The sequence below is a fragment of the Phyllostomus discolor genome, chromosome 7, assembly GCF_004126475.2.
Source record: "Phyllostomus discolor isolate MPI-MPIP mPhyDis1 chromosome 7, mPhyDis1.pri.v3, whole genome shotgun sequence".
In the NCBI taxonomy this organism is placed as follows: domain Eukaryota; kingdom Metazoa; phylum Chordata; class Mammalia; order Chiroptera; family Phyllostomidae; genus Phyllostomus; species Phyllostomus discolor.
In genome coordinates this window covers 28,524,822-28,552,190 of record NC_040909.2, presented here as the reverse complement: position 1 = coordinate 28,552,190, position 27,369 = coordinate 28,524,822, and the positions used below count along the sequence as shown (strand labels likewise).

The 27,369-nt window shown below is 39.0% G+C and overlaps 1 protein-coding gene across 5 annotated transcripts in view; it reads right to left on the bottom strand.

The window, feature by feature from the left end:
* The window catches only part of ATP2C1 (ATPase secretory pathway Ca2+ transporting 1), a 117,246-nt gene extending 90,092 nt beyond the window's left edge, over positions 1-27,154 (bottom strand). The window contains exons 1-2 of one of the 5 annotated variants that reach the window (XM_028518265.2): positions 6,382-6,706; positions 5,945-6,126 (exon numbers count right to left, since the gene is read on the bottom strand). In XM_028518265.2, coding sequence (XP_028374066.1) covers positions 5,945-5,950 — 6 coding nt within the window. In that variant the 5' untranslated portion in view covers positions 5,951-6,126; positions 6,382-6,706. Of the gene's footprint in view, positions 1-5,944; positions 6,127-6,381; positions 6,707-26,716 lie in introns of those variants that run through there. The other 4 variants (XM_036030640.1, XM_028518264.2, XM_028518266.2 and 1 more) reach the window with 4 other exon arrangements.
* Positions 27,155-27,369: the final 215 nt, after the last annotated feature.

Genomic DNA, 27,369 nt, shown 5'->3' with positions numbered 1-27,369 from the left:
AGAAAAGGACATAGCAGAGACTAGTTTGCATGCCATTAAAAAGTGGTTTGTATGCTATTTCTGGCACTAGTACCATGAACCACTTTCACTGTAACAAGGGAATGCAAAACGGAGAGAAGTGAGGTTAATATTGCCACAGAAAGCTTGAACCAACTAGTATTTCCGCCTCACCTATGTGCAAACCCAGATGAAGATAGATAAAGCAAACATGCCACTAGGGAAAACTGTAAAAGAGATGGTCAAACAAAACCTAGTTACAAAGGCACATATCTCAAATTTTCAATACATATATGAATACACAGCACCAAAGGCTTATTAGTATTGAAAAAGAAAGGCTGATTTAGGTGAGAGGAAGTCTAGGTTCTGTTTTAAAGTTGATCTCCCCCTTAAGCAGAGAATACAACTTGTATTAATGGTAATTACCATTTATACACTTAAATTAATTAATTACACTTTCTTAGGAAATGCCTTATCTTTTTTGACTCTAAGATGCCACAATCAAGCAACTTTAAATCCAGTATTTGAAATTTACAACCTAATCAAAAGTTTAAATTTATACTTTAATTTATACAGTTTTCAAAAATAATGTTCCATGAAAGTATAATGGGTGATATTCTAAATACTTCAGCTTCGGCTATTATTTGAGTTTTCCTGTAAAGGGCTAAACATCAAACAAAAGTACTGAGTGGCAAATATATTTAGTTTCAGGGCCCTACCGCTACTATGATTTTATCAGGTTATTCATTTTAAGCCGGTAAATAAATTAGAATAATTTCTACAAAGATGCATTAATGTCTCCTAGTTTTCTAAAAGAATAAAGAATATGTCATGTTTAATTGCTGTATCTCCTCTTGGGAGACACAAGCTTAGGTCAGCACTTTCATACAATGATCAAAAGCCAAGTCAAAAGGCTTTACTTAAGCAAGGAATTATAATTAACTAATTCCAGTTCACACAATTCCAATTCCAATTCACACATTCTTTAACATCTGATAGATTAAGTTATTAAATAACTCCATCATATTAAATAACTGCAATTCACATATTCTAATATCTGAAGCAGAAATCAAACTTGAATTTGATGCCCAATTACAGCTATCTAAAGGTGATGCTTTTGACCCTTGCTATTACTGTACTTCTCTGTCTATATCTTAAGAAAGTCTTGTAACATTGCACTCAAATTTTTTCTAAATACATATATCAAATAAGCCTAGCCTAAACTCATCTAATTCAACACAATTTGAGTAATTTCCTTGTAATTCTACAATGTATGCCTTTGTCAACAGTCACATAAAGAAAGCCTTGAAGATGGAAGACATAAACAAATACATATAAATATCAGCCATATAAATTCAAGAGGAAATGCATTAATTTAGTCTGACATATATTTTTTCCAAGAAATAATTTCCTGTAGGAAATGACTGCATTAATCCAAACTCACCCAACCAAATTTTACTTTACTGCCTTTCACCAACATTTGTCCGTAAGAAAATGGTAAAGATAATGTTGTCGTAACTGATGTCTGAAATCTTTATTTAAAAATTTTGTCTTTTAACAAGTATATACAAGTGGACCCTCTGAACTAATCCTTAAGAGATCTTCAAGATGTTATATGTAACCACAGTGTAATTTAAAATTCGTCTGAACTAATTTTACCATCAGCCTATGCTGTTCTTTCAAGTTTTAAGCAAAATTTAACCTTGTCAAACAGATTGTAGTTAACCAAGATCTCAAAAGAAAATCAGCCTTGGGCCCCAGGGGTGTGTTCCCTAGGAGACCATTTTGATTGATACTGCTTCCGTTAATAGAATGGAATTCTGCTGACATTAAATGGAGGATAAAAACATTAAGACAGATCAAGTATTTTGGATTCAACAGTCAGAAGGCTATTGCTCACAAATAATCTCTGCAGCTTCCTTCCTCCGTGTTAAATTACTACATTTATACAATGCTGCCACATACATAATCTTTTAGTTTCAACTCTTTTCTAGAAAGTGATTAAGAATGCTATTTTGCTGACAAAAATGGCAAATAAATAAATTACATTTTCCATACCTAAAAATATAAAATACTGTTATAACTTGGTTTCCTATTCCTAGTTGAAGAAATACAATTAAGGCAATTTCTCATTCATTTTTTTTCCTTATACTTCTCCCAACTACCCTAACACATTCCTGAAACATTCCTAAATGATTAATAATTTGAACTTGAATACGTAACTATTTTAAAAAGTAAAGTGTAAATAAACATACTACCATTTTTAAATGCTGGCCAAAGAAATTGGGGAAGTTTATTCTAGACCTATTAGCTCTGCCTATAACCTTAAATCAAGCATGTCCTGAAATCTTGAAGATCATTACATGTTTACCCATTAGTGAAAGACACATTAATGACTATTATTAAATAGTTTAATGTGCATTAATTTTATACTGGTTTTTCAATGGGAAAGGCCAATTTATTCCAAAAGAAACATCCATTACTGGAAAAGAGAAACTATTTGCAAAATTATCCAGCTAAAAATATTTTTTCTAATAAGCCATCCCTTTACACATACAACTTTTTTACCAGAAAAGAAAATGTCAAGCCTTTGCTTGAATATTTCAGATTCCTAAGTGGTATCTGTTTAGATTTGCAATAAACATGCAAAAAGAAGTTCCAAAGGATGTGGATAAAATCCTAACCCACAAAGAGATGTCTAGGACCAGTCCCAGAATTCCAGGAAATTAACACTTCAAATACTTCCAGTGACTGGCAGGAAGTACTATATTCATGAAGCATCCTGGAGGCTAAGGCTAAAAATTTGTCAACCTTTGCTGATAAAGTCATGGGAGAGAGGTCCAGAAGAACCTAAACTGAAGTGCCAGAGAAAATTACCACAGCTGCTGGAAAGGATACACATAAATGTCATTCCCTACAACAACTGTAGACATAGTAAACTACCTAAGAACTTGCATGCTCCTGGGAGCCACTATCAATTCTGCCCTGTACGTAACTCAAGTGTGACCGACCTACAAACCTACTGGAGGATTCTGCTTCTGAGGAACAGCACTCACTCACTCACATGTTCTGTATATCAACCATGTTTTGGGCACTTCACATACCAGGCTTCATTTATTACTCACACCAGCTCTCCGAGAGGGCATTATTCCATTTACAGACGGAAAAACAACAGAAGCTGAGAAAGCTCAGAAGCTTGGTAACTCATCACATTTTTAGGATAGGACAAAATAACTTGTCAGGAATCAAATCCAAGCCTGTCTCTTTCTACACTGGCCCCCTTGGTAGACCTCCAACTTTCTCTATGGGCTTTAAGCCACGACACTATAGAAGATTCTGTACTTAACGCCACCCAGTTCCTAACTAACAATGACAACTTCATAGAGAGCATTTTGGCCACTACTGTTAGCCCTTTTAGCATTCAGCTGTCATAACAGCAACATTAATGACTGGTGGTGTATTAGTATGCAAACACTGGGCTAGGCTATTTACAGTTAACATTCATTGAGCACTTAATATATGCAAAACACTTATAAATGCTTACAACCACCTCAAAAAGTAGGTTTGATCAATATCCTTATTTTATAGAAGAAGAAACTGAAGCACAAAAAGCTTTAATAATCGACACAAGGCTAAATTATGTTAAGTGGGGATCTAGCATCCATATCAGGATGCCTGACTCCACAGCCCATGTTCTTTTAACACTAGTCTTCTTCTCCTCCCAAGGAAATTTATAGACTTTCTCACTTAACCCTTTTAACTATGTAAGTCAAGTATTATAAATCCCAATTTATAGATAAGAAAAGAGCCCTGGCCCTGGCCGCTGTGGCTCAGTTGTTTGGAGCTTCATCCTGTAGTCTGAAAGGTCGTGGATTCGATTCCTGGCCAAGACACATACCCAGGTTGCAGGTTCAATACCAGGTCAGGGCTCATACAAGAAGACAGCCAACCACTGTTTCTCACATCAGTGTCTATCAGTCTGTTGTCTGTCTGTCTGTCTGTCTGTCTCTCTCTCTCTCTAAGCAATGAAAAAAAATTGTCCTCAGGTGGGGATTAAAAAAAGACTAGGTAAGAAAACAGATTCAGAAAGGTGAAGTCACACAACTTCTAGTGGTAAAGGCATGATTTGAATCTATTTTTGTTTCACATCCCTAAGATGGTAATACGCCATGTCAAATGAGGACACTAACTATAAAAAGGTAAGTGATATTAATACTTACCTCCCAAATGGTCAATTGCTTTTGAAAATTTCTACACTATATAGTTCTTCTTCAAAATGTTTAAGTGTGAAAAGAGAAAAATGTTATGATAATGAGACGCTGACAAAAATGGCCTCTTGATTATTATGAGGCAGAAAACTCCCACAAGTGTTTGAAAATCTCATAATCTTTTATTATGAGGCCAAATCACTCTTATTTGGCCAAAAAGTAGAGGCCCAGTCAGCCACAAGCATACACCACGCTCCCACCTCCCTCCCACATCAATAGACATATGAGAGTCAGCTTTATTAGTCACGCTCCTTTCCCTAAGAGATCAAGCAATAATGGCAACATCTAAGAAGCCACCTACTTTAGGCCACTCTCTTCAGTCTGTGCCATTCTGAAGGCAGCTCAAGTTTTAGATATTACGATGCAATTACCAGGTATATGAATGAATGCACCTAATATTCTTTGTCTCCTGTGCAGAAAGGACGTGCCTTTCTTAAATCTAGAAACTAAAAGACGAAGAGAAAAAGACCTCAGAAACGTGATTTTTCTATACTGCCAGACAATCTCACTGCTTTCAAATGCCGTTGCTAAAGACCCAATTAGACAGTGTAACTCCTCTGCAGTTACATGTTAGTATCTCAGAAAACATCTCCCACAAATTACCCACCTGAAGTAGAACTCAGCAATTTCCCACATATCCCAGGGGTCTCAGACAGCAAAACAGATCACTACATATAAGAAACATCTATTTTAAAATCACTAGTCCTACTTAGGACAATCACCCTTACATTCTCATCAAGGAAAAACAAATTAGAAAGCAGCCTGTAAGCTCTACTGCAGCACTTTTTACCAGATACTGTATAGATTTTTAAAACCGAAAGATACAAAAGGACAAATTGTAATTTGTAGTTATCTTTTATAGCATCTTGCAGACCTGAAGGAAGAAAACACAGTAACAACACATACAAGTCAGAAGTCAGTCCAAAGGACAACTGTGGTTGTTTGAGGAGGGTAAAAAAATCATTTCTTCAGTTTTCAACGCTTTTAAAAAATCATCAGTGCTGTGTATGAAAAGCATTAAACGTTTACATCAGGCCGAAGTAATTAACACGTGAATGATAATCCAGTGTGTCCAAAGTGAACAGTGAACAAACAGGTTCCACTGTCAACCTCCTAATGATGTTTCGAAATGGGGAGGAACTTCAAAAGGAAATCACCTCATAATATTTCGTTAATTCATAATTTTTTGCGTGTGTATGTACTGAAAAGAGTGAATTTTTTCCTTAAAGCTGCATTTAATTTTTTTTTAAAGGACGTTTCCTTTCTTATAAACGAATCCAATCACATACCGTATCAAGGCTTGATATGCAAATATACAGAGATGCAGCCTTTCTCCTCCCTCCCCATTTCCACTGTCTTTCTAATAATTACTTTCAAATAGCGACTAAAATAAGCATAGGTTCAATCTGAAATGAAAACTTCCCTGCCGTTCCCTAAACTAAAGGTTTGTCAGGAAAGCAGAATCAAGCTCAGTCACCTCACAGAACCTTATTTTCCGAAATACCCTATGTTACCAAAATAAAATCTAGAGATCCTAAGAAAGCAATTCTTTGGACACTTCACAATGAACCGAAAAAATAAAATCAGGAAAATAAAAAGGAAGGGAAAGAAAGACAACTTAAAAGCAAACCACCACACCCTCAACTCCGTGTTGCAACCCATCTGCCAGGGGCCTTTACCTTCATTTTCCATTGAAACTGCACTTGGTTGGTGGCTACAAAGTCTTTAGTGTCAGCCACGGCCACACTGGGAATACAGAGAGGAGGAAGACAAGGAAGAGAAGCCCCCGGAATCCCAGGCTGTCACCCCCGCTCCCGGCCACGCGTCCCACGGCTGCTCCCACCACCCCAAGCAGCAGCATCTGCAAGAGAAACCAAGAGAAGCGGCGCTGACGAGCGAGAGGGCGAGGAGGGAGCCCCCAGACCCCGCGCCCACCCCCTCGGTCGCCCGCATCACCGCCAACTCAAGCTGGCAGGGCGGCGCCCAAAGACACCCCACCCAACCAGGGTATCCCCGGACGCCCCGTCAGTCAGGACCTGGAAGTTTCTGGAAATGGGTAATAGTGGTGCTCTCCCAAAGCCCCAGACCCCCTTCCTCCGGGCTACGGGAGACTCACCCGCGGGGCTCGCCGGGGCGCCCCGCGCGCCTCGGGCAAAGAGGAACGGCTCGCCGATCGGAGGCGCAAGGCGAGAGCTTGATCCCGGCGTGAGGAAATAACGACGGGAGGGAGGAAGGGAGGGAGAGCGGGCGGACGGGGAGGGGAAAGAAAGAGGAGGTGAGGGGCCCTTCACGGTCGGCCCGGCCCGCTCGGCGCGGCCGCGCTGATCTGCTCCCACCACCGCCTCCTGCGCTCTGCCCCTCCCCGCCGCCTGCCGCTCGGCACCCCGGCGAGCCCCGCACTCCCGGGCCCACAGCGGACCGAGCTTTGTCGCTACTACTTCCGCTGCGAGAGGCGCGCGCGCACGCGCACTCGCAGGCCCAGGCGGAGACGGCGGAAGTGAAGACCTAGCCACCAGCGCGGAGTGGTCTCTGGTTGGGTGCAGAAGGGTCTCGTAGAAGTGCACGCGGTCCCTGTGGCGGCTTCTCGCGGGGACGGTCTGCCCGTTTCTACGTACCCACCGGGCAGGAGGGTCGGAGACCCGCCAGCTCCTCCGCGCCAGCCACACACTCTCAGGAGGCAACCGCGGGGTCGGGACCGGCGGGCAGGCATTGCCAGGGTCGCTGTCTTCGAGGTTTTTTGCCCTCAACAAGGCTACCGGGGAAACCCTTCCCTTGGGGTGGCGGTTACAGTCTCAGTAGGTGACTCGGCGACGGCCGAGGGAAGGGGTGAGCGGTGAGAGGCACTACTGCTGTTAGTGGGACTTCGCACCCTCATTTTGCAGAACCCTGTTAGGGTTGCCTCGCTCTAACTGCGGATCAGGTCATCGCGGGGCGACTTCCCAAACTTCTATCCCGATTTGGGGTCTGCTTCATTGTGTCTATAATGGAGAGCAGAGATCAACCCCAAAGGTCTCAAGGGAGGATTCAGCCTTTTTCACTGACTTAAAATGTGTGAAACCCCAGGGATTGGAACAATTTAGAAACCAAGCGTCCAGAGATGGAAGCTGAACAACGGGCATTGCCTGCAGCCACTAGCCATTTCTTTTGCCGTTTGAACCTTTCACGTACTTAGCACCTAACCCAGACTCCCAATAAGTGATTTTTGGTTAACGTTGATTTTTAATAAACCTTGGTAAGCCAGACACAGGAAAGATAGAACCGAAGTCCTCTCATACCCACAGCCACTAGAGGGCAGGGTTTGCCGCACCCTCTGGGTTTGAGTGCACCCTCCTAAGAACTCAAGAGACCACTAAAGACAAAGCTCTCATATGCTAGAGGTAGTTTTCTCCATCAACACACCCATTTAAAAATTTGACCTTTATCTCAAGCCCTGTAACATATTCCAGTGTGCATGCTGACCATATGCTCAACAACCCAAATAGGTGAGCTAGGTTGTCTTTTGTCCTGTGTTTTGTAGCTCCGTGAATTGAGCGTCAGCTTGCAAACCGAAAAATTCTGGACAACTTTCTAGATTTATTTTAGGAAGCATTGAGATTTTATGCATCAAGGTCACTTTTAAATTTCACAAGTGAAACTAAAAATTACAATACGGTAGATTTCTAGTCTTACTAGGTAGGACAGATAGTAAACCAATGCAGGGAGGGGGAGGAAGATTTGTCTCACCCATTAACTCAGCAAACCTAAACCTGGTCCAATAAAATTGCCAGGTGTTCTTAACATCACACAAGTAAAACTATGGCAGCACAGGAGGAGAGGAGCCTTTGAAGTTCCATATGTATCTTTACACTAGTTGGGAAAGAAAGCCTTTGAAACTGTTTATTAATCCCAAGATCTGGAAGGGAGAGGAGGAGGGGTATCTAGAAACTGACTAAAGTATATACACTCTTAACCCCTGATAGTCAAAGCACTCAGATTAGCCAGGTGTCCACTTGCAGCTTTGGGCTCAAACTTATTAACAACTTTATTTCCTTGATACATGGGCCATTTGGACAAGAGGGCACCTGCCTGTGGTTTTGTGCTTAAGTGTATTTTATAGATAAACATCTCATTTCCATTATACATGCTGCCTTACACCTGACTTCTCTTGGGAAGCAAGGCAAGAACTGAGGAAGGGGAAACCCCTGACTCTGTCTCTCTAGTCAGTCTAAAGGGTTACTTTCTTTGACTCACCTTTGGTTTGCAAAATTTTTGTCTACTTGGTGGTATCATAAGCCTATGATTTTGTACAGTGGATGTACTATCACTTGCTCAATGTTGTAATCAATTTTTAATGATTATTAGTTACTATACTCATTGAACAGCATCATTAAAGACAAAGCATCTAAAGTAGGAAATGTACATAATATAGATATTACTTGATATTAGCATGATCTTACAAAATAGAGGGTAATTTCACTGTACAGAATTTGCTTCTGGATTGCTTTACTTAGCTCAAACGTTTTATCTAAGACAACTCATCGGAATTATCTGTTGCACCCTGCAATACACCAGCATTAACACTGAATTTATAGTTAACTCCCCAAAGGATTTATTACTCCATGACTGATACCTAAAGTAGCTTACACTGGAATTTTACTTTTTGGTTGCCTAACTTGTGAAAGCCATTGTTCTTATGACTAAGCCAAAAAAAGAAACAATAAAAACCAGCTTTGTCCAGGAGAACTGTTACATACTTTATTCTTAATTCACTGTCAATCACCTCTCAAATTGCTAGGCTTGGGAGCAGTGAAAAACCTTAAAGGATAGCTGGTTCAACCACCTAGCTGATCCTTGAGCCTTATCAACATATCTCTACAGACTGATCCTTTATTCTGTGCCTGTAAATCTCCTCCACCAAGCTAACCAACATCAGTAGCACCAACTTTGAATTCCTATGTATATAAAAAATAGAATGTATTAACGTTATTCAAACCAGAGCAATGGGGAATGCTTGGTCCACAAGCCAGAAATTCTCTCCTTCTAACATTGCCTCCTCTTACCACCTAACCTACAAGACTTCTGTGTAGCAATTTCCACCTTCTCATCTCAGGGAGAAACATATGTATACTGTATTACATGTGCATACAAATGTGTATGTACATATATATGAGACTTTTATTTATAGATACAGGCATAATTACCCTTCTTTTTTCTAAAGATTGTTGTGAGGCTCTGATAGTGAAAACGGATTATGTATTAAAAGCACTATTGAAGTATAAGATTATCATACAGGGAAACAAGTAAAAGCATGGCCTGTTAGCTAGCTAGAATGAGATTGATGGCAATGAAATATATTTGTTCAAGATGCCTCCCAATTCTTTATAAATCAGTGCTTTAAAAAATCTCTTCTACTCTCATCCTGATTATTTAGCCTACAAAAGTAAATGTATTTGATGCAAAAAAATGGTCATATGTGAGCAAAAGGGGCAATTTGTCAAGCATCTCTGTTTGGGGGAAATATTACAAATAGGGAAGATTGAAGAAGAAAGAAAATTATATTCTAATTTTATACTGTGCCTTACACAAAGGATATGAGGCATTTTGTTTTTATATCAAATTTGATAGCCACCATTTTTTATAAACTTGGATGATACAGGAATATGTGGCCCTTTAGAATTTAAAAATTAACTTGGAAAAGATTAGCTTTATATCATTTCACAGTGTCTTATTTTAAAAGCTATTTTAACATTGTTTTAAATATCAAAGGTTAATAGTTAAGGAATTTTGCCTAGCTGCTGGAAAATAAATCATTTTTTTAAGTCAGGTACTTTAAAAGCATGTGAAGACACAACACTTTACTTTTATAAGCCAACCTACACCAACAGAACAAAAGAAGTATTTTATAACATAAAAGACATGCTAAGAGTCAACTTTGGGGAAATACAGTCTTATTGAACAAAGTGTCATATGAAATGAGTGTATAACAACCAGCTGTCAGAATTGCTATAAATCTGCTTGGTTCTATGTCTTAACAGTGTTGGAAGACTAAAAACTGGAAGCAAAAAATAAAAAATCACCTGGACTGAAAAATGAGATACCCATGTTTGATTGGTTTTAACATACATTAATACCCAAATGCTTTACAAATATTTATCAGCCCACAAAATTCCATGGCTTGAACACTTGCTAGCATCCTAAACATTAAATATCTGATTAAACAAAGAAGAAATTAGAGAATTTGAAGTATACTCTTTTAATATTTATTTTTAAAGAAGTTGATTTCAAGTATGACTCAGTTTCCCCATTCGGTGGGTTCTCAGCCTGTAATGATATTTGGGATCTATGATGTGTACTACCAGTCCTGGGGTGGAATGAGAGTATGTGAGAGTGCCGATGAGGCTAAGAAAGGGAAGGAAGAAGAGCAAAGTGAATGTGAATCTCAGGTCCAAGAGTCAACTCTGGACTTCATTATTTCCATGGAAAATAGACATAACATATTCTATATGACATACATTCCAAGATTTGTTTTGAGATAAGAATATTTCCATTTAAAAGATATTCTGTCTAGTTTTAAACCTAGCATAATTCATCTCTGGCCCAAAAACATTTTGTGTGTAGTAAGTTGTACTAAAAACCTTTGGAATACGTGAATGATCTGGAAAATGGCCATTATAAATAAGTATCTGATGTTGAATGAATAAACATAATCCCACCTTTGACTTTGCTACTTGCTCCCTATGGTAAAACTAAAACATGAGATTCTACTTTCCCGTAAAGCAAAGAAAAATTGAGAAAATTTCCAAGGTTTAAAATTAATTTACATCTCCAAACCACAAAGGAGTTAGTTAGCTAGGACAACTTGATCTGAACAGGAGTAAGCATTAATCATTTCAAGAAATGTTAAATATTGAACACTGCCCAGAGCAGATGAAATTTCACACCCAGATTATAAACCCAGGTAACCATTTGAAATTGAGGTGGCTGCTTCCATGCATGTAAGAAATGTTTGCCAAGCTTGTGTTTTGCATTTTAATGGCATGTGTATCAATGCCTGACAAAATCAAAAGCACTGTAATTTTCAGCACAGTTATCAGTTATTACCTTAGGGACCAAGGAATCTATACTTCTTGGACAAGACAGCTGGGAGACTAGGTAGAAGCAACAGGCCTTAGGATAGCCAAGGAAGTTAAATTGCCACTGGCAGTGTCTTCTACTAACTTTGAAATCCTTGCTGATGGATTAGCTGCCATAATAGTTGAAACTACTGAATAGATTCCATGTCATGTCTCCTGGCCCCCTGCTGTGTTTGCAGTAATAGCCCAGGCTTCCTCCCTCCATGTAAATGTTTTCTCAATTTCACATCAGAAATATTTTCAATCTCTCTTTACTCTGCTGAACACTGGGGTCTGAAAGTTTTGGAAATGGTTGTTTCCTCAGACCTCCAAAATGGTACATTTTTCATTGGTTTTCTACCCCACCATTTTCTAGAACTCAAATATTTTTTGCAAAGCTTGCATCTTTGCCTGAATTGTCCCATGTCCTTCCAGTCCCCCCTGTGGAAATCATCTCTCTCTACTGTGCTTCCTATTGTGAGAACAAATGAGAAAAGAAAAAGTACAAAAATATTGCTATGGAAATAAATTGGGGATTCTGGCACAGAAATTGCTTTATGCAGGTCCGGAAGCTTACCCCTGGACAATCATGTGAACAGACCACACTCCACTGAGCATACTACCAAAAATGGGGGACCCACACCAAAGATGGTTTAGGTAATAGAGGGGAATTGCAATTTGGCAAGATAGTTTGCCAGACAGATGATAGAGAAGAGGAATTACAAACTAGTAGAATAGAGTTTTCCCAACACAAGCAAGTTGTTAAAACTTTAGGTTAGACACTTCATCACTACGAATATAGATCGGATGGAAAATTAAATTAGCATTTATAGAATACCTTCAGGCAACTTTATTTTTGCTTTCTTGCTTTTAAAGGGCATTGTTTATGTAGCTTAGTTCATAAGACATAAAAAGTAATTAAATGTGCAAAATATATTTGGGGGATTAGGAAATGAGGATTCTGGAAAGAAAGATAGCTTTCGATAGACCAGGAACAAATAAGCTGAAATGCAACTTTGGGGCTTGAACTGACCCAAGCATTCCCCAGCTGAATGCAAAACTCTTCTCTAAGAAACTGCTACATCAACTACTAGGAACATTGGTGTTCTAAGTGAACAGTGTCTCACTCTACAATGTTTAACAGGAAGCTGAAGACTAGAAATGGCCATGAGGCCCTATGAGGAAAATAAAAAGAACTGTTATATTCCAAATGATAAAAGTACAGCTGGTAATGAACGTTACCAATGATCTTCAAATATTCATTCCTCTCCAGAATCATTAGTTTAAGTTAGTGTTTCTCAAAGTGTGACCCTCATTCCCACCAGCATCAGCATCACTTGAGAATTTACTAGAAATGCAGATTCTTAGATCCCACCCAGACCTACCAAGTCAAATTCTAAGGGCTGCACTCAGCAATCTATGACTTAATAAGACTTTCCCATAATCTCAAATGCTTGAAAGTGCTGCAGCCACCTTATTACCTCCTCCTCCCTTCCTCCTCCTGGACTAGCCAACACCAAGAGTGACAAAGCAGTGATGATGAGAGGAAGCCAAGTCCTTCAACACATAATTAAGCTAACAACTCCTATCACAGTACTTGCAGATAAAGGCATCCTAATTGATAGAGTTTTTAATTTGAACAAAATACTTTAGATAAATAGATTAAAATGTTGGTTGATACTTGACTGCTCCTATAAAACTTAAAATAATTCAGTGTAATATGACATTCAAATGATAAAACATTAAGATACTTAAAGTGCTAAAGGCAGTGTTAATTAATAGGAAGTTACAGAGTGAGATATGTCAAAAAGACTGAACACAGGGAGTCTTTTTTTAAGTGATTTCCTTATTAGCATATAAAGTAAAAAAAAAAACTGGCTGTTTTCAGATGCTACTTGGACAAGTTTTTCTTATTACCAACTAATAGTATTTTTAAATTATGCAACTGCAATCTATTCTCGAAAATTAGTGAGATTTTAGAATTTTTACTTTCTTAGGTAGCTGTGTGCTCTCGAACCAGGCTTTTTCTTGTTTATTTCTTCGACTAATGACTATTTGGTGATAGATTCTACCATGAAATTGCTAAAATAAAATTAAGTTTATACCTTCTTAAAATATGACATAGTCATTTTTTTCAACAAACTTGATGAAGATATTTATTGTTTTGAGGTTGGCACATCAACTCCTATTTTCTAAGAGCAGTTAAAAATCTATGACACTGTAAACCTCTACATGTATTCTTACATGGTTTAAATGATTAAATTGCTCATTTTAACCTTAGAAATGTAAAGATACCAACACTGCACATTTGACTGAAGACTTTAAATTACTTTTAGGGAAATGAGAATCAATTTTCACTGAACAGCCACCAAAACTACACATTTGTTTCGGGCTTTTTAGTTGAGAAAACACTTCCATGTACATAATTAAATTTAATCCTCACAACCCTATGAGATGAGCAGAGTAGATCTTGTTAATTGCTTTTTATAGCTGACAAAGCTGAGACTCACACTGGTGAAGCTCCTTGCCCAACAATTTCTCACTCTCCAGTGTCAAAATCAGGAGTCAAATATCCATACTGGCTTCAATGCCTTAAATGCTTCCAGAATGACCCATTTAAAAATATGTAAGAAGCTGCTCTTTATTGAATTACCTTTTATAGTTTATCATTTTGTTTTATTAAATTCTTGCATCTTTCAACTCTATGGGAGCACCCTGTAACCTGGGTAGGCACTAACTCCTAAGCCTGGGACATCTGCCCAATCATCGCTCATCTAATGTCACTCAGGAATGTACTAATAAGGACTTGATTGTAAAACATCTTTGGTCATTGTCTACATCTATTCACTGGTTATTTAACCTTTGGACGCCGTCACGAGGGAAATCACGTTCCAAGCAAAAGCTGTTTCAGAATCCTTGGATTTATCCTCTCAGAGTTGAAAATTATTGCTAAAATGGGAGTGTAATCTTATGAGTAAATAACCACAGGCAAGCATTTTTAAGGAGATTATTCAATAGGTAATTGAGATAAGCTCATTAACATGTTTTATTGAAAAATCAACGGAATACGTATTAAACACGTGTTCTAAGGATCTAGAAGCCACTAAACAGTATTAGGAATACTGATTTCATCATTCCAAGTGGTGAATTTATTTTTTGTTGTGTGTCTTTATAATTACATTTACATATTAACCAGAGTATGGACAAGGAAAAGATTGATTTTTGTTTTTAATGCCAAGAACTTAAAATGCCTTTCGATAGTATGGAGTAATAACAGTCTTTACGTCTTTTTTATATTCCATAATTTAAATTAATAATTAGAATTTTCAGTTGCCATATCAGTTTAATCAATAAAAAACTACAAAAGAAGGAAATAAGACATAAGAAAATATTTTAGATTATATTCTTATAGCAAAGACATTGTTTAACAATTTCTTGCATTGCTAAGCATTATGTAATGCTCCCAGGCATGGGGCAGCCATGGTTGAAAATCATCAATTATTTCACTCATACATGGGATATAAACCTGAAAGCAACAAATGAACAAACAAGACAAATCAACAAATACAGACACAGACAACAGTATGGTGGTCACCAGAGGGAAAGTGAGGTAAGGGAGATGCAAGAGAGGGAAAAGAGAGTCAAATACATAGCGATGGAAGGAGACTTAACTTTGGGTGGTGAAACCACAATGCAATATACAGATGACATGGTATAGAATTATACACTTGAAACTTATATAATTTTATTAACCAATGTCACCCCAATAAATTTAATAATTTTTTAAAAAAAGAACGTGTGAAGCTGTGAATTTTTATCACTATCCATCCCCTAGCTTTACCAGCAACTCTCCATCTTGTGAATGGCATGACTGCTATTCTTGAGAAGGAGTGGCAGTCCCTCTCAACTTTGAACTTGTCAGCTCTGAATTTGAAAATAGGCTTCATCAAATGACCTACCGCAGTGGTTCTTACACTGGCTCCTACCACCAGAGAACTTTTTTTAAATGAAAATTCTGGGGCCGCACTTCAAATCTCTTAAACCAGCAACTCTGGGAATAGGGCCCTGTATTCTGTACAGGCATACCTCAATTTATTGAGCTTTACTTTAATGTGCTTCGTAGATATTTTGTGTGATTGAAGGCAAGACCTTCCCCCAACAAAAGAGGATTACAACTTGCTTTGTGGCCATGGTCTGGAAACAAACCTACAATTCTCCAAGGTATACTAGTAGTTTAGCCCTTCGGGCAATTCCAGTGCATGCTAGAGTATGAGCACAGCTTTACAAGAAACATAAAACTTTGATCTAAAAATATTTCTAATAGTCCTTAATTCTAAAGAACAGAATGAGAGTGTATATAGGGAGGGGCAAAAATGGCTTTACAGTTGTTCATGTGGAAAATAATATAATAATAAATAATACAAGAATAAACTCTGTTTCAAGTACTCACAACTGTAAACTTACTTTTGCCCCACCCTCTATTAGCACTTGGAATCTCCAGCATTCTTAAATCAAACAGGGCTTTGAACTTCTTTGAGTAAATACCTGTTGGCCTAAAACCAGTTACATCAAAAGACCAGGGAAAAGAGCATTAAAACCATAAAGAGATCTTATTTCTCCCCTCTTAACTCTGAGCACCACAGCAGCACAGCCATGGCACAGAAGAGGACAAACATTAGAGGGCAAAGCAGTGGCCGTGGGGTTTTACAGTTGTGTTCCCAGCTATGAAGTCAGCCTTTGTTTTCTTATCCCTGGTCAGGACCTTGGAACAATGCTTCTTTGAGCAGGTGTATCAGGCTTTTGCAGCACCAGGTAGATGAAAGAAAAGGGAAAGCTTCATAAATACAAAATGCCATTCTCCTGAAATGGTGTGTTCCTAAGAGAAATAATTTCATCTCTTAAAAACAACCCCCCCCCAAAAAAGCTGTGTGACATTTCATAAGCTACAAAAAAATGTAAGTGTATTATATAGAAATTATATGTTGGGGACAGAGCAAAAGGGTAGTTTGCCAACACACATGAAATGGAGTTTAACACTATTCAATCACTTTAAACAATTTGATTATAAACTATGCACTCACTACATAAGACCAAAATGCTTCTATAATATGCTTTATTTGTTTTGAGATGTATTTACAAGCCATAGTCAAGTTTAGTGGCAAATTTTATAATAGGATTAATGGTACAGGACACAATTGTAAGAACTGTTTATATTTTAGGACAGTTATGCATAAAAACAGGAAGAGGAATAAGAAGAGTGAAGAGATTCCAAGAGGACATACATGAGAAAGCTAGCTATTTGAATACATTAGCAAAATTCAACAAAGAAATCCAACACAAAGGTGATTTTATCCAGAGACAATTTACAGTAACTATGTTATAATTGCAAATAACAGATGAGTTTGCAAAAGCTTGATTACATCTTAATGAATTCATAAAGACATTTTTTAGTGCTGCTATAATTTTTCTACGGTGCAGCCTTTAACAGCAATAATAGGTTCGTTTTCTGTGTGCTAACTGGCTTGCTTGGAAGGACAGTAAATGATGTATTTAATATTAATTAGAGTCATTCAGGAGTTTTGAGATCTGTTGCATTAGCAAGTAATCCCATTGCAAATAATAAGTCTTTTGCAAATATGAAAGGGTGTTGGACACCTTTCAGTTTTAGCAGTACTAGAACCTCTTCATCTCCATAGTGTTATTTCCTAGAGAATGAAATACATGGAAAGAACACCCTCTACTTCCTTCAATGAGGTCCTATTCTGAGTTCAAGTTGCTCAGAATAGGACCTCATACACCATTACTTTTGAAGCCACTTAATGGCATGGACTCTTGCATATTGCAGCGTAACACCATTGTATTGTTGTTGTTATTCCTTTTCTCCAGAGCTGGATTTTCTGGGAAACCAATGAAGTTTAAGTTTCAGGGCCCCTCGTTTGCAGAGACCCTTGTTTGCAGAGACCCTGTTAAGGTCCTGAAAGAGACTCCACCAATGCTCTCACAGTCTTCACTTTGGTAAAATTTGCAAAAGATATTTGAACTACAATTGATTTTAGGGTACTCATTTGGCTGACTTTTCCTCCTTTTACATTTCTCCTATCAGGTAGCATCGGAGCAGCCACAGGCAAATTTGGAATCTGGCTTAAAAAAGTGGAAATGTGGACACATTTAGAATTTTGTTTAGATTTAGTGGCGTGTATAAATGTAGCTCCTAGTCGTGTGTGTGTGTGTGGTTAAGTTACTGCTAGCTGTCCTAGTAGGGAAAGGACATTCAGCAATACTCCTACTATGTAGCGTACTGCATCACAGGGCCTGAAATCTTTAAATAAGTGTGTCCACTGGTGCCTAGCATCTGAAGTATGTGGGTGGTAAAGGAAAAAGAGAGTCCGAAGCTAGTCTATGAAACTTCTTGACTCTAAAAAACATATACACATATAAATTAACTTATGCTGGAGGAGTGCCTGAATTATCTTTCAATTACCTCTTTAGAGGATATTAAAACATCACTGTCATGTGATAGTGATTAAAGACTGTGTTGCACAAAAATGTCGCAAGAAAACATCTTAGGGTACATCAGTTAACTAGTGAAAACACTTATTTTTCTAGATTTTGTGATGTTTGTTGTATTTGTCACACCAGTTTGTAATTTGTTGTGATTTCTTATATCATTCTAAATGAATATTCACTTTGTATCTAATTTGATATTTACAATTTTATCTTCTTTTTCTTACAAGAATTTTCCCCAAATCGAATAACTGCAAAAGCTCTCAAAAAAGTGGATCTCTACCTAAAAGGATTTAAGGTGCCTTTGTTGCACAGTAGCTATAGTGATTTCATTTTTAACCCCTTTATTTTCAATAAATGAAAGAAAATCTAATATTGAGGAAAGAAGGAAGAAAAGAAGCAAGGGAAAGAAGGAAAGAAAAGTATTGTTTACTGGAGGTGTCTCAGCATGAGGCAGTGAATCAAGCCTTGGAGTCGGACAGGCAAACCTGGAGTTAAATTCTACTGCCATCACTTCTGAGCTATATACCAAGTTCTCTGACCTCTTTAAACTCGGTTTCTTTCAACCACAAAGTGAGAGATAATACCACCAATTTTGTAAGGCTATTAGGAAGATTAAATGACAACATATGTAAAGGACCTTGCCAAGTGCCTAGCACAGATAAGGCATTTAATCAAAATGTAAAGTCCCTTATTCTTGAATGCATAATCCAAATTGTATTTCTGGAAATAGCCTTACTAATATGCTGCCTTTAGGATGAAGAGGGAAGCAGTAATTCCAGCATTTTCCCGTTCTCTTCACAGTAAATTATGAGCAGCACAGCAGATGTGGAAAGTTCATTTCTTTTTCCGTTAAGGCATGGAATTAGCTGTACCAGATGAGAAAATATGTCATCTTCCATTCTGAACAAAAGTTGGCAAATAAAATGTTGCCAACAGACTGTCTAAGAAGTGGAATCGGATAGGCATTGGGAATCTGCATAAAAAGCCACACTGCAGTTCAACAAAAAGGGGGTTCTATATTTGAGTTAATAGGCTGATTTGAGAGCAAAGGTTTAGGTGTTCATCCATTTACTGACTCTTAGGTTTCGAAGGCATCTGAGTACGGTAGATTAGGGAAGTTTAGAAGCAGATAACAGGATTAGAAATAGCTCAGAAATCAACTCAGGGTTCAGGTGTCTCCCAGGCATATCGAATACTTACTTCACAGCTGTGATAATGTGGACAAGAAGACCGGAACGCCTTCTGAATGGACCATGGTAAGCAGCAAATTGTCCGCATTAAATGCGGGGAAAAAAGAGTCAAAGGCAAAAGAGGGTGGATGGATTTTTTTTTAAAATGTAGTTAAAATGCCACAAAATAACCTGAAATTTCTCAGCGTCCCTATTCATCAATGACTGCATAGGTATACACAGTTGTTTGTCCTTATGTGTACCAGCAGTTCAGCGTACGATCCGGCTCAGGAAAGTTGGTTACTGGTGCATAAGCTTCTCACCCGAGGTGTTCTCTGGATGTAGCTTTATTTCCAGAATCTACAAAGACATTTGAATCTGTCTTCTTTGACCTTAGATTCCAGAGCAACATGCTCAGGTTGTGGAGTATTTGCCACAAGCCAAATAAAACAAGTTAATTCTAACTGATTTACCTGAGCCCTCTCTTTCTTCCTAAGGTGTCTTAATTGCCCATCTTTGAATTGTCTGCTGCACTAGAATCTTGGGGTTGGAAGGAGCCAGATAATTCATTCAATCTTCTCTTTCATGATGCAGAAACCATTGCTGCAACAACCCCCAAGAGGGGGTCACGTGCCCTGCCCTCTGCAAAAGGTGGCCCACTCCTTTTCCTCTCATTTGTAGAGAGTCCATCCTTATTGTTGTATCACTACCTCTCCCTGTGTTCTGCCTATTAGTTATAGTTACTTCCTCTGGAACATTCCAAATGCACTTCCACGTTTCTCCATTAGCCCTATGGGTTTTATGAAACAGCTACACACAACACTTACACAGAAACAATCACGTCTTAAGTCTCTTCCTCGATGAGCCTAACATCGGGATCCTTTCAAGCAAGCCCTTCTGTCTCTGGGTTGCATTCATTAGCTCCCTAGTCACTCCAATATACACCCTCCCTTCTCCCACTTCTCCTGGTTTCCCTGATGATTCTGGCTAAGACCTTTGTTTTGACTGTCCCCTCATATCCTCCTTTAGTTAATATCTACTCCTCCTTCAATCTTCATTCAATATTAAGTCCCTTAGGGCAGCCTTTTCTGACTTTCCCACCTTGGTCCTGTCTCCCATCATACACTTTGAAGGCACCTTGTAACTCTCCTGTGCTGTACCTATCCGAGTAGCATTTATATGTAGGGCTATTAGAGTCCCAGTTTGTCCAACATGACTCCCCAGGCACTGTTGGATGGAAAGCACGGACTTTGTACAAGTTTGTGGAACAGGTTCTCATGGGGTTGGATGGGGGAAGACTAGCCCCTTATGAGCCAATTTCACATGACTTTTTTTAGAGACTTTATAAAATGGATAACTTTGGTATACTCTCAAGATATAACCACTCACTTACTTCAAGGAGCTAAACACACTTAGCATTTCTTAAACCAAGCTGGAATGAAATTTCAATCATTTTACCAAGAGAGGAAAGCCTGATTCAGCAACCCAAACCCTTATGTAATGTTCTAAATATCAACATGGGGATTTTTTTTGGAGGGGGGTGAGTGTAGGGGGAGTTCTTAATTTTTATATTTTTATTCACAGAAAGTGTATAAGCACCAAAATGAAGAACTAAGTTTCTAAGCTTCAAGTTAAATTCAAAGATTTATTTAACAACCCAACTTTGAGGTTAGCATTCCATTAAGAAACAAAGAAAAACAAAAATCCAGGGATTCTGCCCTGGCAGGTATAGCTCAGTTGGTTGGGCATCATCCCACAAACCAAAAGGTCACAGGTTCAATTCCTGGTCAGGGCACATGCCTAGGTTGTGATTCTGTCACCACTTGGAGAGTGTACAAAAGGCACCCAAATCAACATTTCTCTCTCACATTGATGTTTCTCTTCCTCTCTTCCTCCCTCCCTTCCCCTCTCTCTAAAATCAATAAACATGTCCTCAGATGAGGATTAAAGAAAAATCCAGTGATTCTGTTTGAACTAGGAAGCTTTTCCTAAATCATTGAAGAGAAATTTTAGGACAACCTCCAAAACAAAATTTAATTCTAATTCTTAATTAACATACAGCTACTGTACAGGCTCCCTGGCCCCCCAAAACCACTCTCCTCATTTTAAGCAGATTAACCAGAGTAAGCCTTGAGCCAGAAATACCCACTAAGACCACAGTGTATGTGGTTTTCACCTCATACTATAAACACTCTAGTACAGCTCTTTGTGCTCATTGAGACTGTAAGCATCTCAGAGCGGCTACACTATATCTAACTTATTTTTACATTCTCACTACCTATAAAAATGCTCCACACACAATATCTAGGGGAAAAAAGTCCTTAATAATTGAAGATATTAAAGAATCCCAGAAAACCAGATGACAGGTGAAAGACTCTTTTCTCTGCATTCAGTTTGTCCAAGCCAATATTTGTGTCCATTTTTATATAAGGGCATCAATGGTAGCATGATTGCATATTTGGACAATAAGAATATAGAAAGATAGTAAAAATATTAATGTAGATAAATTTTGTTGGAAGATATTATAGCAGTTCAAGGGTCTAACTCCAAAAATATGCATAAAATTGTTGTAAATGCTTCCTGGCACCAAAGATCACTCTCCTCATTTTAAGCAGATTCACTGTTAAACAGGTAAGACATGCCAGGTCAGCTACTAGCTGTCTTTCTATTCAGGACAGCAAGGCATCATCAGCACAGTTCATCCCAAATTCTTGTCTATTAAATTAGCCCTCCAGTGTTTTCTTGTCCCTCTTCAGAAGAGATTCAAATTGATGAGGCTACTGCGGAGCAGTAGAAGCTGAAGGACAAGAGCTCCAAATGGCAGGCTCTTTTCCATCTCTGTCTTTCATCAGGGGTGTTTGTTCATTATTGACAAGTCGACCTTCAGGCATCACCTACCCTACCCTCTGGACTCAGCCTGCAGAGTCCTTTTCTCCTTGCCTGGTAGGTGTACTGCCCTTTCCTACATCTCTGCTAAGACTCACAACACGCATGGGAAAGAACACTGAACTTGAAGTCCAGCACGCCAAATTCTAAACACAGTGCAGATACAAATGAGGGGTATGACCTTGGGCAAATCCCTTAACTCCTAACAGTAGCTCCACATCCATAAAATAAATGACTCCATAAAGTTTCCCCTAGATCTCATCAACCTCTGCTTATTAAAGATGATAAACCAATTTTCACCATTTCTTGCCCTCACCTATACAACAGCATCTCAGCCCCTGAACTCTCCAACCTCCATATTCACTCATTCAGTCACACAAATTTGTCACCTCCTTTGTGCCTTATTTATGTTTAGCACTGGGGCTAAATTGGAAAAGGAAAATAATCATGTTCCCTGAATTGGGGGTAAAATAAGATTTTCATTTAAAGAAGAAAATTCTGGCTGCTATGAGGAACTTGGATTGTAGCATAAAAGGAGTGAACACAAAGGTGAATGCTTTTAAAATGATCCAAGCAAGAAAAGATGGTATAGTAGTGTTGACAGGTGAAGATGGAGGATTCAGTAGCTATTTTAAAAGTAGAATTGCCTAGGCTTGTTAAGAGATTGCAAAAGGGAGGTGAGAGAGAGAAGGATGGTGCCAAGGAGGCTGACTCCAGAGGGTAGGTTAGGGGATGCCTGAAAATCAACTTGTCAACAAATCAACAAATAAACTCCCAAGTTTCCTGTTTGAGCTTCTGTGTCAATCTGTGGACCTGAAGAGGAGAGGTTGGGAGGTCAGAGTTCTCTTTGAACACGTTCAGTCTACCACATCCACAAGACATTCAGATGGAGATGTCTTATAGGCAATGTATATAATAGGCACAGTACACAAGGCTAATGTGTACTGTGGGTAAATATTTGGGAGTTGTCAGCAAATGGGTGGTTTTGACCTTGGGAGAGGGAGAGGACTGTTCTGTAAGAGCTCACATACTGTCTTCTCTTACCCTTTGGCACTGGCAGTCACGAGGAATGTCTACATCAGTGATGCTGACCCCTAAGAGCAGCATTCCTTGGGGATCAGTAGTGTACTCAATTCTCAATGGGCCACAATGGGCTATCACCAGCCTACAGTCTGCCGAGGAGTGGAGCAAATTCTCCCATCCACACTCAGTGTCCTACTTGGTCACCTGAGCCACAGAGAAGGCTGTTGGAATGCCAGTATGCAAGAGAATATTGCCTGTAAGTCCCGTTTATTCCCCACAAGCTCAGGCATCAACATCTGATCAAAAGAAAACAGCTACAATCGTAAACCCTTATGAAAGTGTTCAGAACACCTGCCCAGACTCATCTGAGAACCCATTTAGGTTTGGTTCCCCACAACTATCACCACCAGCACCAAAACCCCATTTGAATAATACTGTTTAAACATGTTCACCATCAAATTTTCCCAACCTTCAGTATCTTCATCTAATTAATGACCTTAATCTCCTGTCTAATTAGGGACTTGTCTTTGTGAAAATCCTGCTATAATGGAGTGTAGGGATACAAAGGAGAAATGTGTTCTCATTCTGACAAATAGCCTGCCCACCCATTGATTGACACCTTACAATAGGAACAGCAGCAAAAACTACCAAACCCACCAACTGCCAGGTCTAACCTTCATGTCTGTATGACATCAACTGCAAAAAGGAAGAACATTAAGGAGAAACTTTAAACAAAAAAGCATCTGTGGACAAGGTTAGTATAACAATGACCTTGACTGAGAAGTGTGGAAACCCTTCAGGTCCAGTCAAGAAACAGATAGAAGCCAAAAATGAGGTGCTCCATAAGCAAACTGTCTGTGCTATAGGCAGTCTCTCCTGTATCAGCCTGTGCCCCAAGGTGGGCCTGAGAGGACAAAGAACAAGATGTATCACCCAGCATCATGTCTGTATGGTTTGCATTTTTGTGAATATGTAAACAAATGGCTTCCTGGGTGCCATAAGCAAGGGGCCTTATGAGAAGCAATCAATATCTTAGAAAGGAGGGGCTATGCTTCACTCTTCTCAGCAGAACTGGAGAAAGCTTTTTCATGGGCCCATTGAACATGAGACTTGAAGGATATGTAGGCCTCCAGGTGGGCAAGGTGTAAGTACAGGAAGGAAATCTAGGCTAGAGGGAGGGGTATATCTAAATGCATATGGGTGGAGGAGCAGGTAGTGTGTCTGGGATCATATTTTCCAAGTGTGTGGGACACACCGTGGTGGGAGCCGATGGTGCTGGATGAATTGGGGAAAGATTTTAAGTGGCGTGCAGACACTACACTAAATAACAATGGGCTTCTTGGAACTGAGAAAGTCGCCTACCTTTTAATTCCCTTCCATTCTTGCCCAGGAGAATTTCTCAGTTGGCTACTAGGATACTAATCTCTTAAAAGCTAATCTTCCTTCTTAACAAAATGGAGCAGGTTTCAGACCGAAAGGTTTCACAGTTAACAGTATCTACTGAGAATTTAACATTAGTTTGCTTTTATTATATGTATGCTTCTTTTCTATGTATGGCAAATGGCAGTGGTCTTCCATTTGGAGTGGTGATGTGAAAATTTCTTTCTAAACAAATTTAAGTTTTAAAAGTGAGTGATTTAAATGCAAATATAGAAAAATATTAAGGAATACATAAATGCATGTAGGTAGTAAACCCTTATGGTAAGAATTATGACAGCAGTATGTGACCACTGAAGTGCTGGAAATACTCTCTACAAAAGGAAAGTTAGCAGTTTGTTGTGTTGCTGTCACCGGATTATTCAGAGATAAAGCATGGAGAAATCAAGTTGAAAGCTGGGCCAACAGGAGTTCAGATCTTCTTTCAGTGCTTTCTAGATGAGTGGCCTTGAGCAAGAACTCTAAGTCTCACTTCCCTCATCTCTATAATGAGGATCCATCTTACAGGATGGTAAGAACTAGAGACAACCAATATACAGGTCCTGAAATTATAGACATTATTAACCTCCTTTATAACTTTCCAACCAGCTTTCCAAGGTTAGCCATGATTGACTCTGACCCAATTTCTCTAATTTTGTGAGACATTATGTCTGCAGAACTGTAATTGGTTTCAGAAAAGAACATGTCATTTTTCTTTATTTCCCCATTAACTTATGAAGTTAAGAAATCAGCACAATGCTCACAGCTATTTCTAGGTCATCTCAAATGGTTGTAAACCTACTCAGTCCAAGTCAGAGGACTCCCGTTAAATTCAATGTTCTGAATGCATTTTGCAACATTTTGAAAATAAACTTTAAAAAGTCAATTGAATTGTATAAGCAGTGTAGCCACACTCCACAAACTTACAATACTGAGAAAGCGGGGTGGGAGGACTCACTTAATCCACAGTCCACAGTTGAAGCCCCATCCTTTTGGCACCTCCCCCCATTATTCACTCCCCTCCTCTCTCCACAATGAGTCCTGCAGAAGTCTGTGGGTGTGGACTTCATGAGAGTGGCAGACAACTCACGGCACCACTACCAGGCTCTCTGGCTTTCCACTTCAAACACAAGCACATGCTGAGACTTGGAAACCAAGACATTTCCATGTAATCATGACACCTTGACTAAGAAAGACAGAAAATGGCTACTAAGCATAGCCCCCTTAGTGAGTGGGGTCTGAATTACTAGCTCATGTAACATTATTAAAGCACAAAAGGAAAGCAGTTTCCTCTTGAACAGTACTAATGGTTTTGATTTTCCAAATTATGCATCGACGTTTTGGGGAAACCTGTCATTAGAGGATTTTCTATCTGCTGACTTTTGCTTTCACTTCGGAAGTGTTTCCATAAGTAGGTCATCTCATTCAAATACAGGACACTGCTTAAATCTCCCACGCAGTTTGGCAGTTCTAGTGACAAGCATGATGCCCAAGCAATTTGTAACTCTTGTCTTCGGTGTGGCTACACATTTGTCCTTTGCCATTGCCATGCTTCTTTCTGAATGAAACCACCAGGTTTAATGAATCAGATACAGCAATTCTTCTGATAATTCAGTATAATTCAGAAAAGCAACAATTAGAAATGCCTTTTTCAAAATGGTAAGTGATAAACTGATACAAATCTCAAAACAATGTAATAGATGCATGATTTTAAACGAGAAATGAAATAAAAAATAAAGAAGTGATCATTTTAACAGTTTTTAAAAATACTTATACTCCCACATGCTAGAGCCTACTAGTAGAAATTCTAACTTTTGATTGGTTAAAAAGACAGAAATCTGCAGGCAGCACTCCATCCCCTACCCTACACACACACACACACACACACACACACACACACACGACTAATTACTTCTGAATGACCTTCGCAGCTCATTAGTGATCTGCTTAAAGCTATCATACTTACAGTCTACAAAATGATTTTGTTCTTCAAGTCCCGGGGATAGTAGCATAGCCATAAATACACACAAGACAATGTATTTCTAGGGCCTGATGACTTCTCCTTGTAGAGATAATTATAGTTTTCAAATTTGCCATTGAGGCCTTAGAAAATTATCAAGGAATCCACAATTTAGCTCTGATAGAGTAGTTTAGTCTAGCTAGCTATTCAATGATCCAAATGTTCCAAGTTCAAATAAATCCTCACAGCCTGCTTGCTCCCAATTGCCAAGTCTGAACAACCCCAAGCAGAAGTGGACCTGTGCCTATAAACGGGTAAACTAGCAGAAACTAAACCACCAAGTGATGTAAAAGCAACACCCAAGAGCAAACATCTGTTAATTTTAAAGATAATAGAAACAAAAGGATACCTGTTCTTCTGTTTTTGGTTTCTCAGCATCGACACATATTTTCTAATTGCATGGAGAGGATATTTTTTGAAATAAGATAATCTAGACTGAGACAACAGATTATCCATGGTGAGGAAGGCAAAAAGGTCCTTGTCTGCCCCTCCCTATCAGCAACCATATGAAATCCAGACGCTTCACAATTCCTCAGATGCCTAAAGATTTGCTTGCAGCACAGCCACTTTTCCTGCAAACAAAACAGATGTTGTTGCTGCTTCTTTTTGGTAGAGCTCGTGGGGAAACCAGACAGCCAAGTGTGAACTCCGTCTAAAAGCTTCCAGAAATGCAATGCCCAAAGGGCGGAGGAGCCAGAAGGAATGCAGGGGCTGGTCCACAGAATGCAAATTGCTTAGTGGTAGTGATGCAACTGTCCTATTTCTAGCAACAGCGTTTGGTTGCAAGCTATGTTAATATTAGCTAGCTGGTGACTTTCCACACCCACGGACTCACAGGAGGTTTAATCTTAATTCTCCTGACAGCTTTTCCAGCTCTTAAAGAGAACGTGACATGTGGTTTCTCCTGTTTCCTTCTAGATTTCCTATCGTCGTGAGCACACAGACAACCCTCGGCTGCATCTCAGCTCTGAAGTGTTGATTCATTCAGTCTT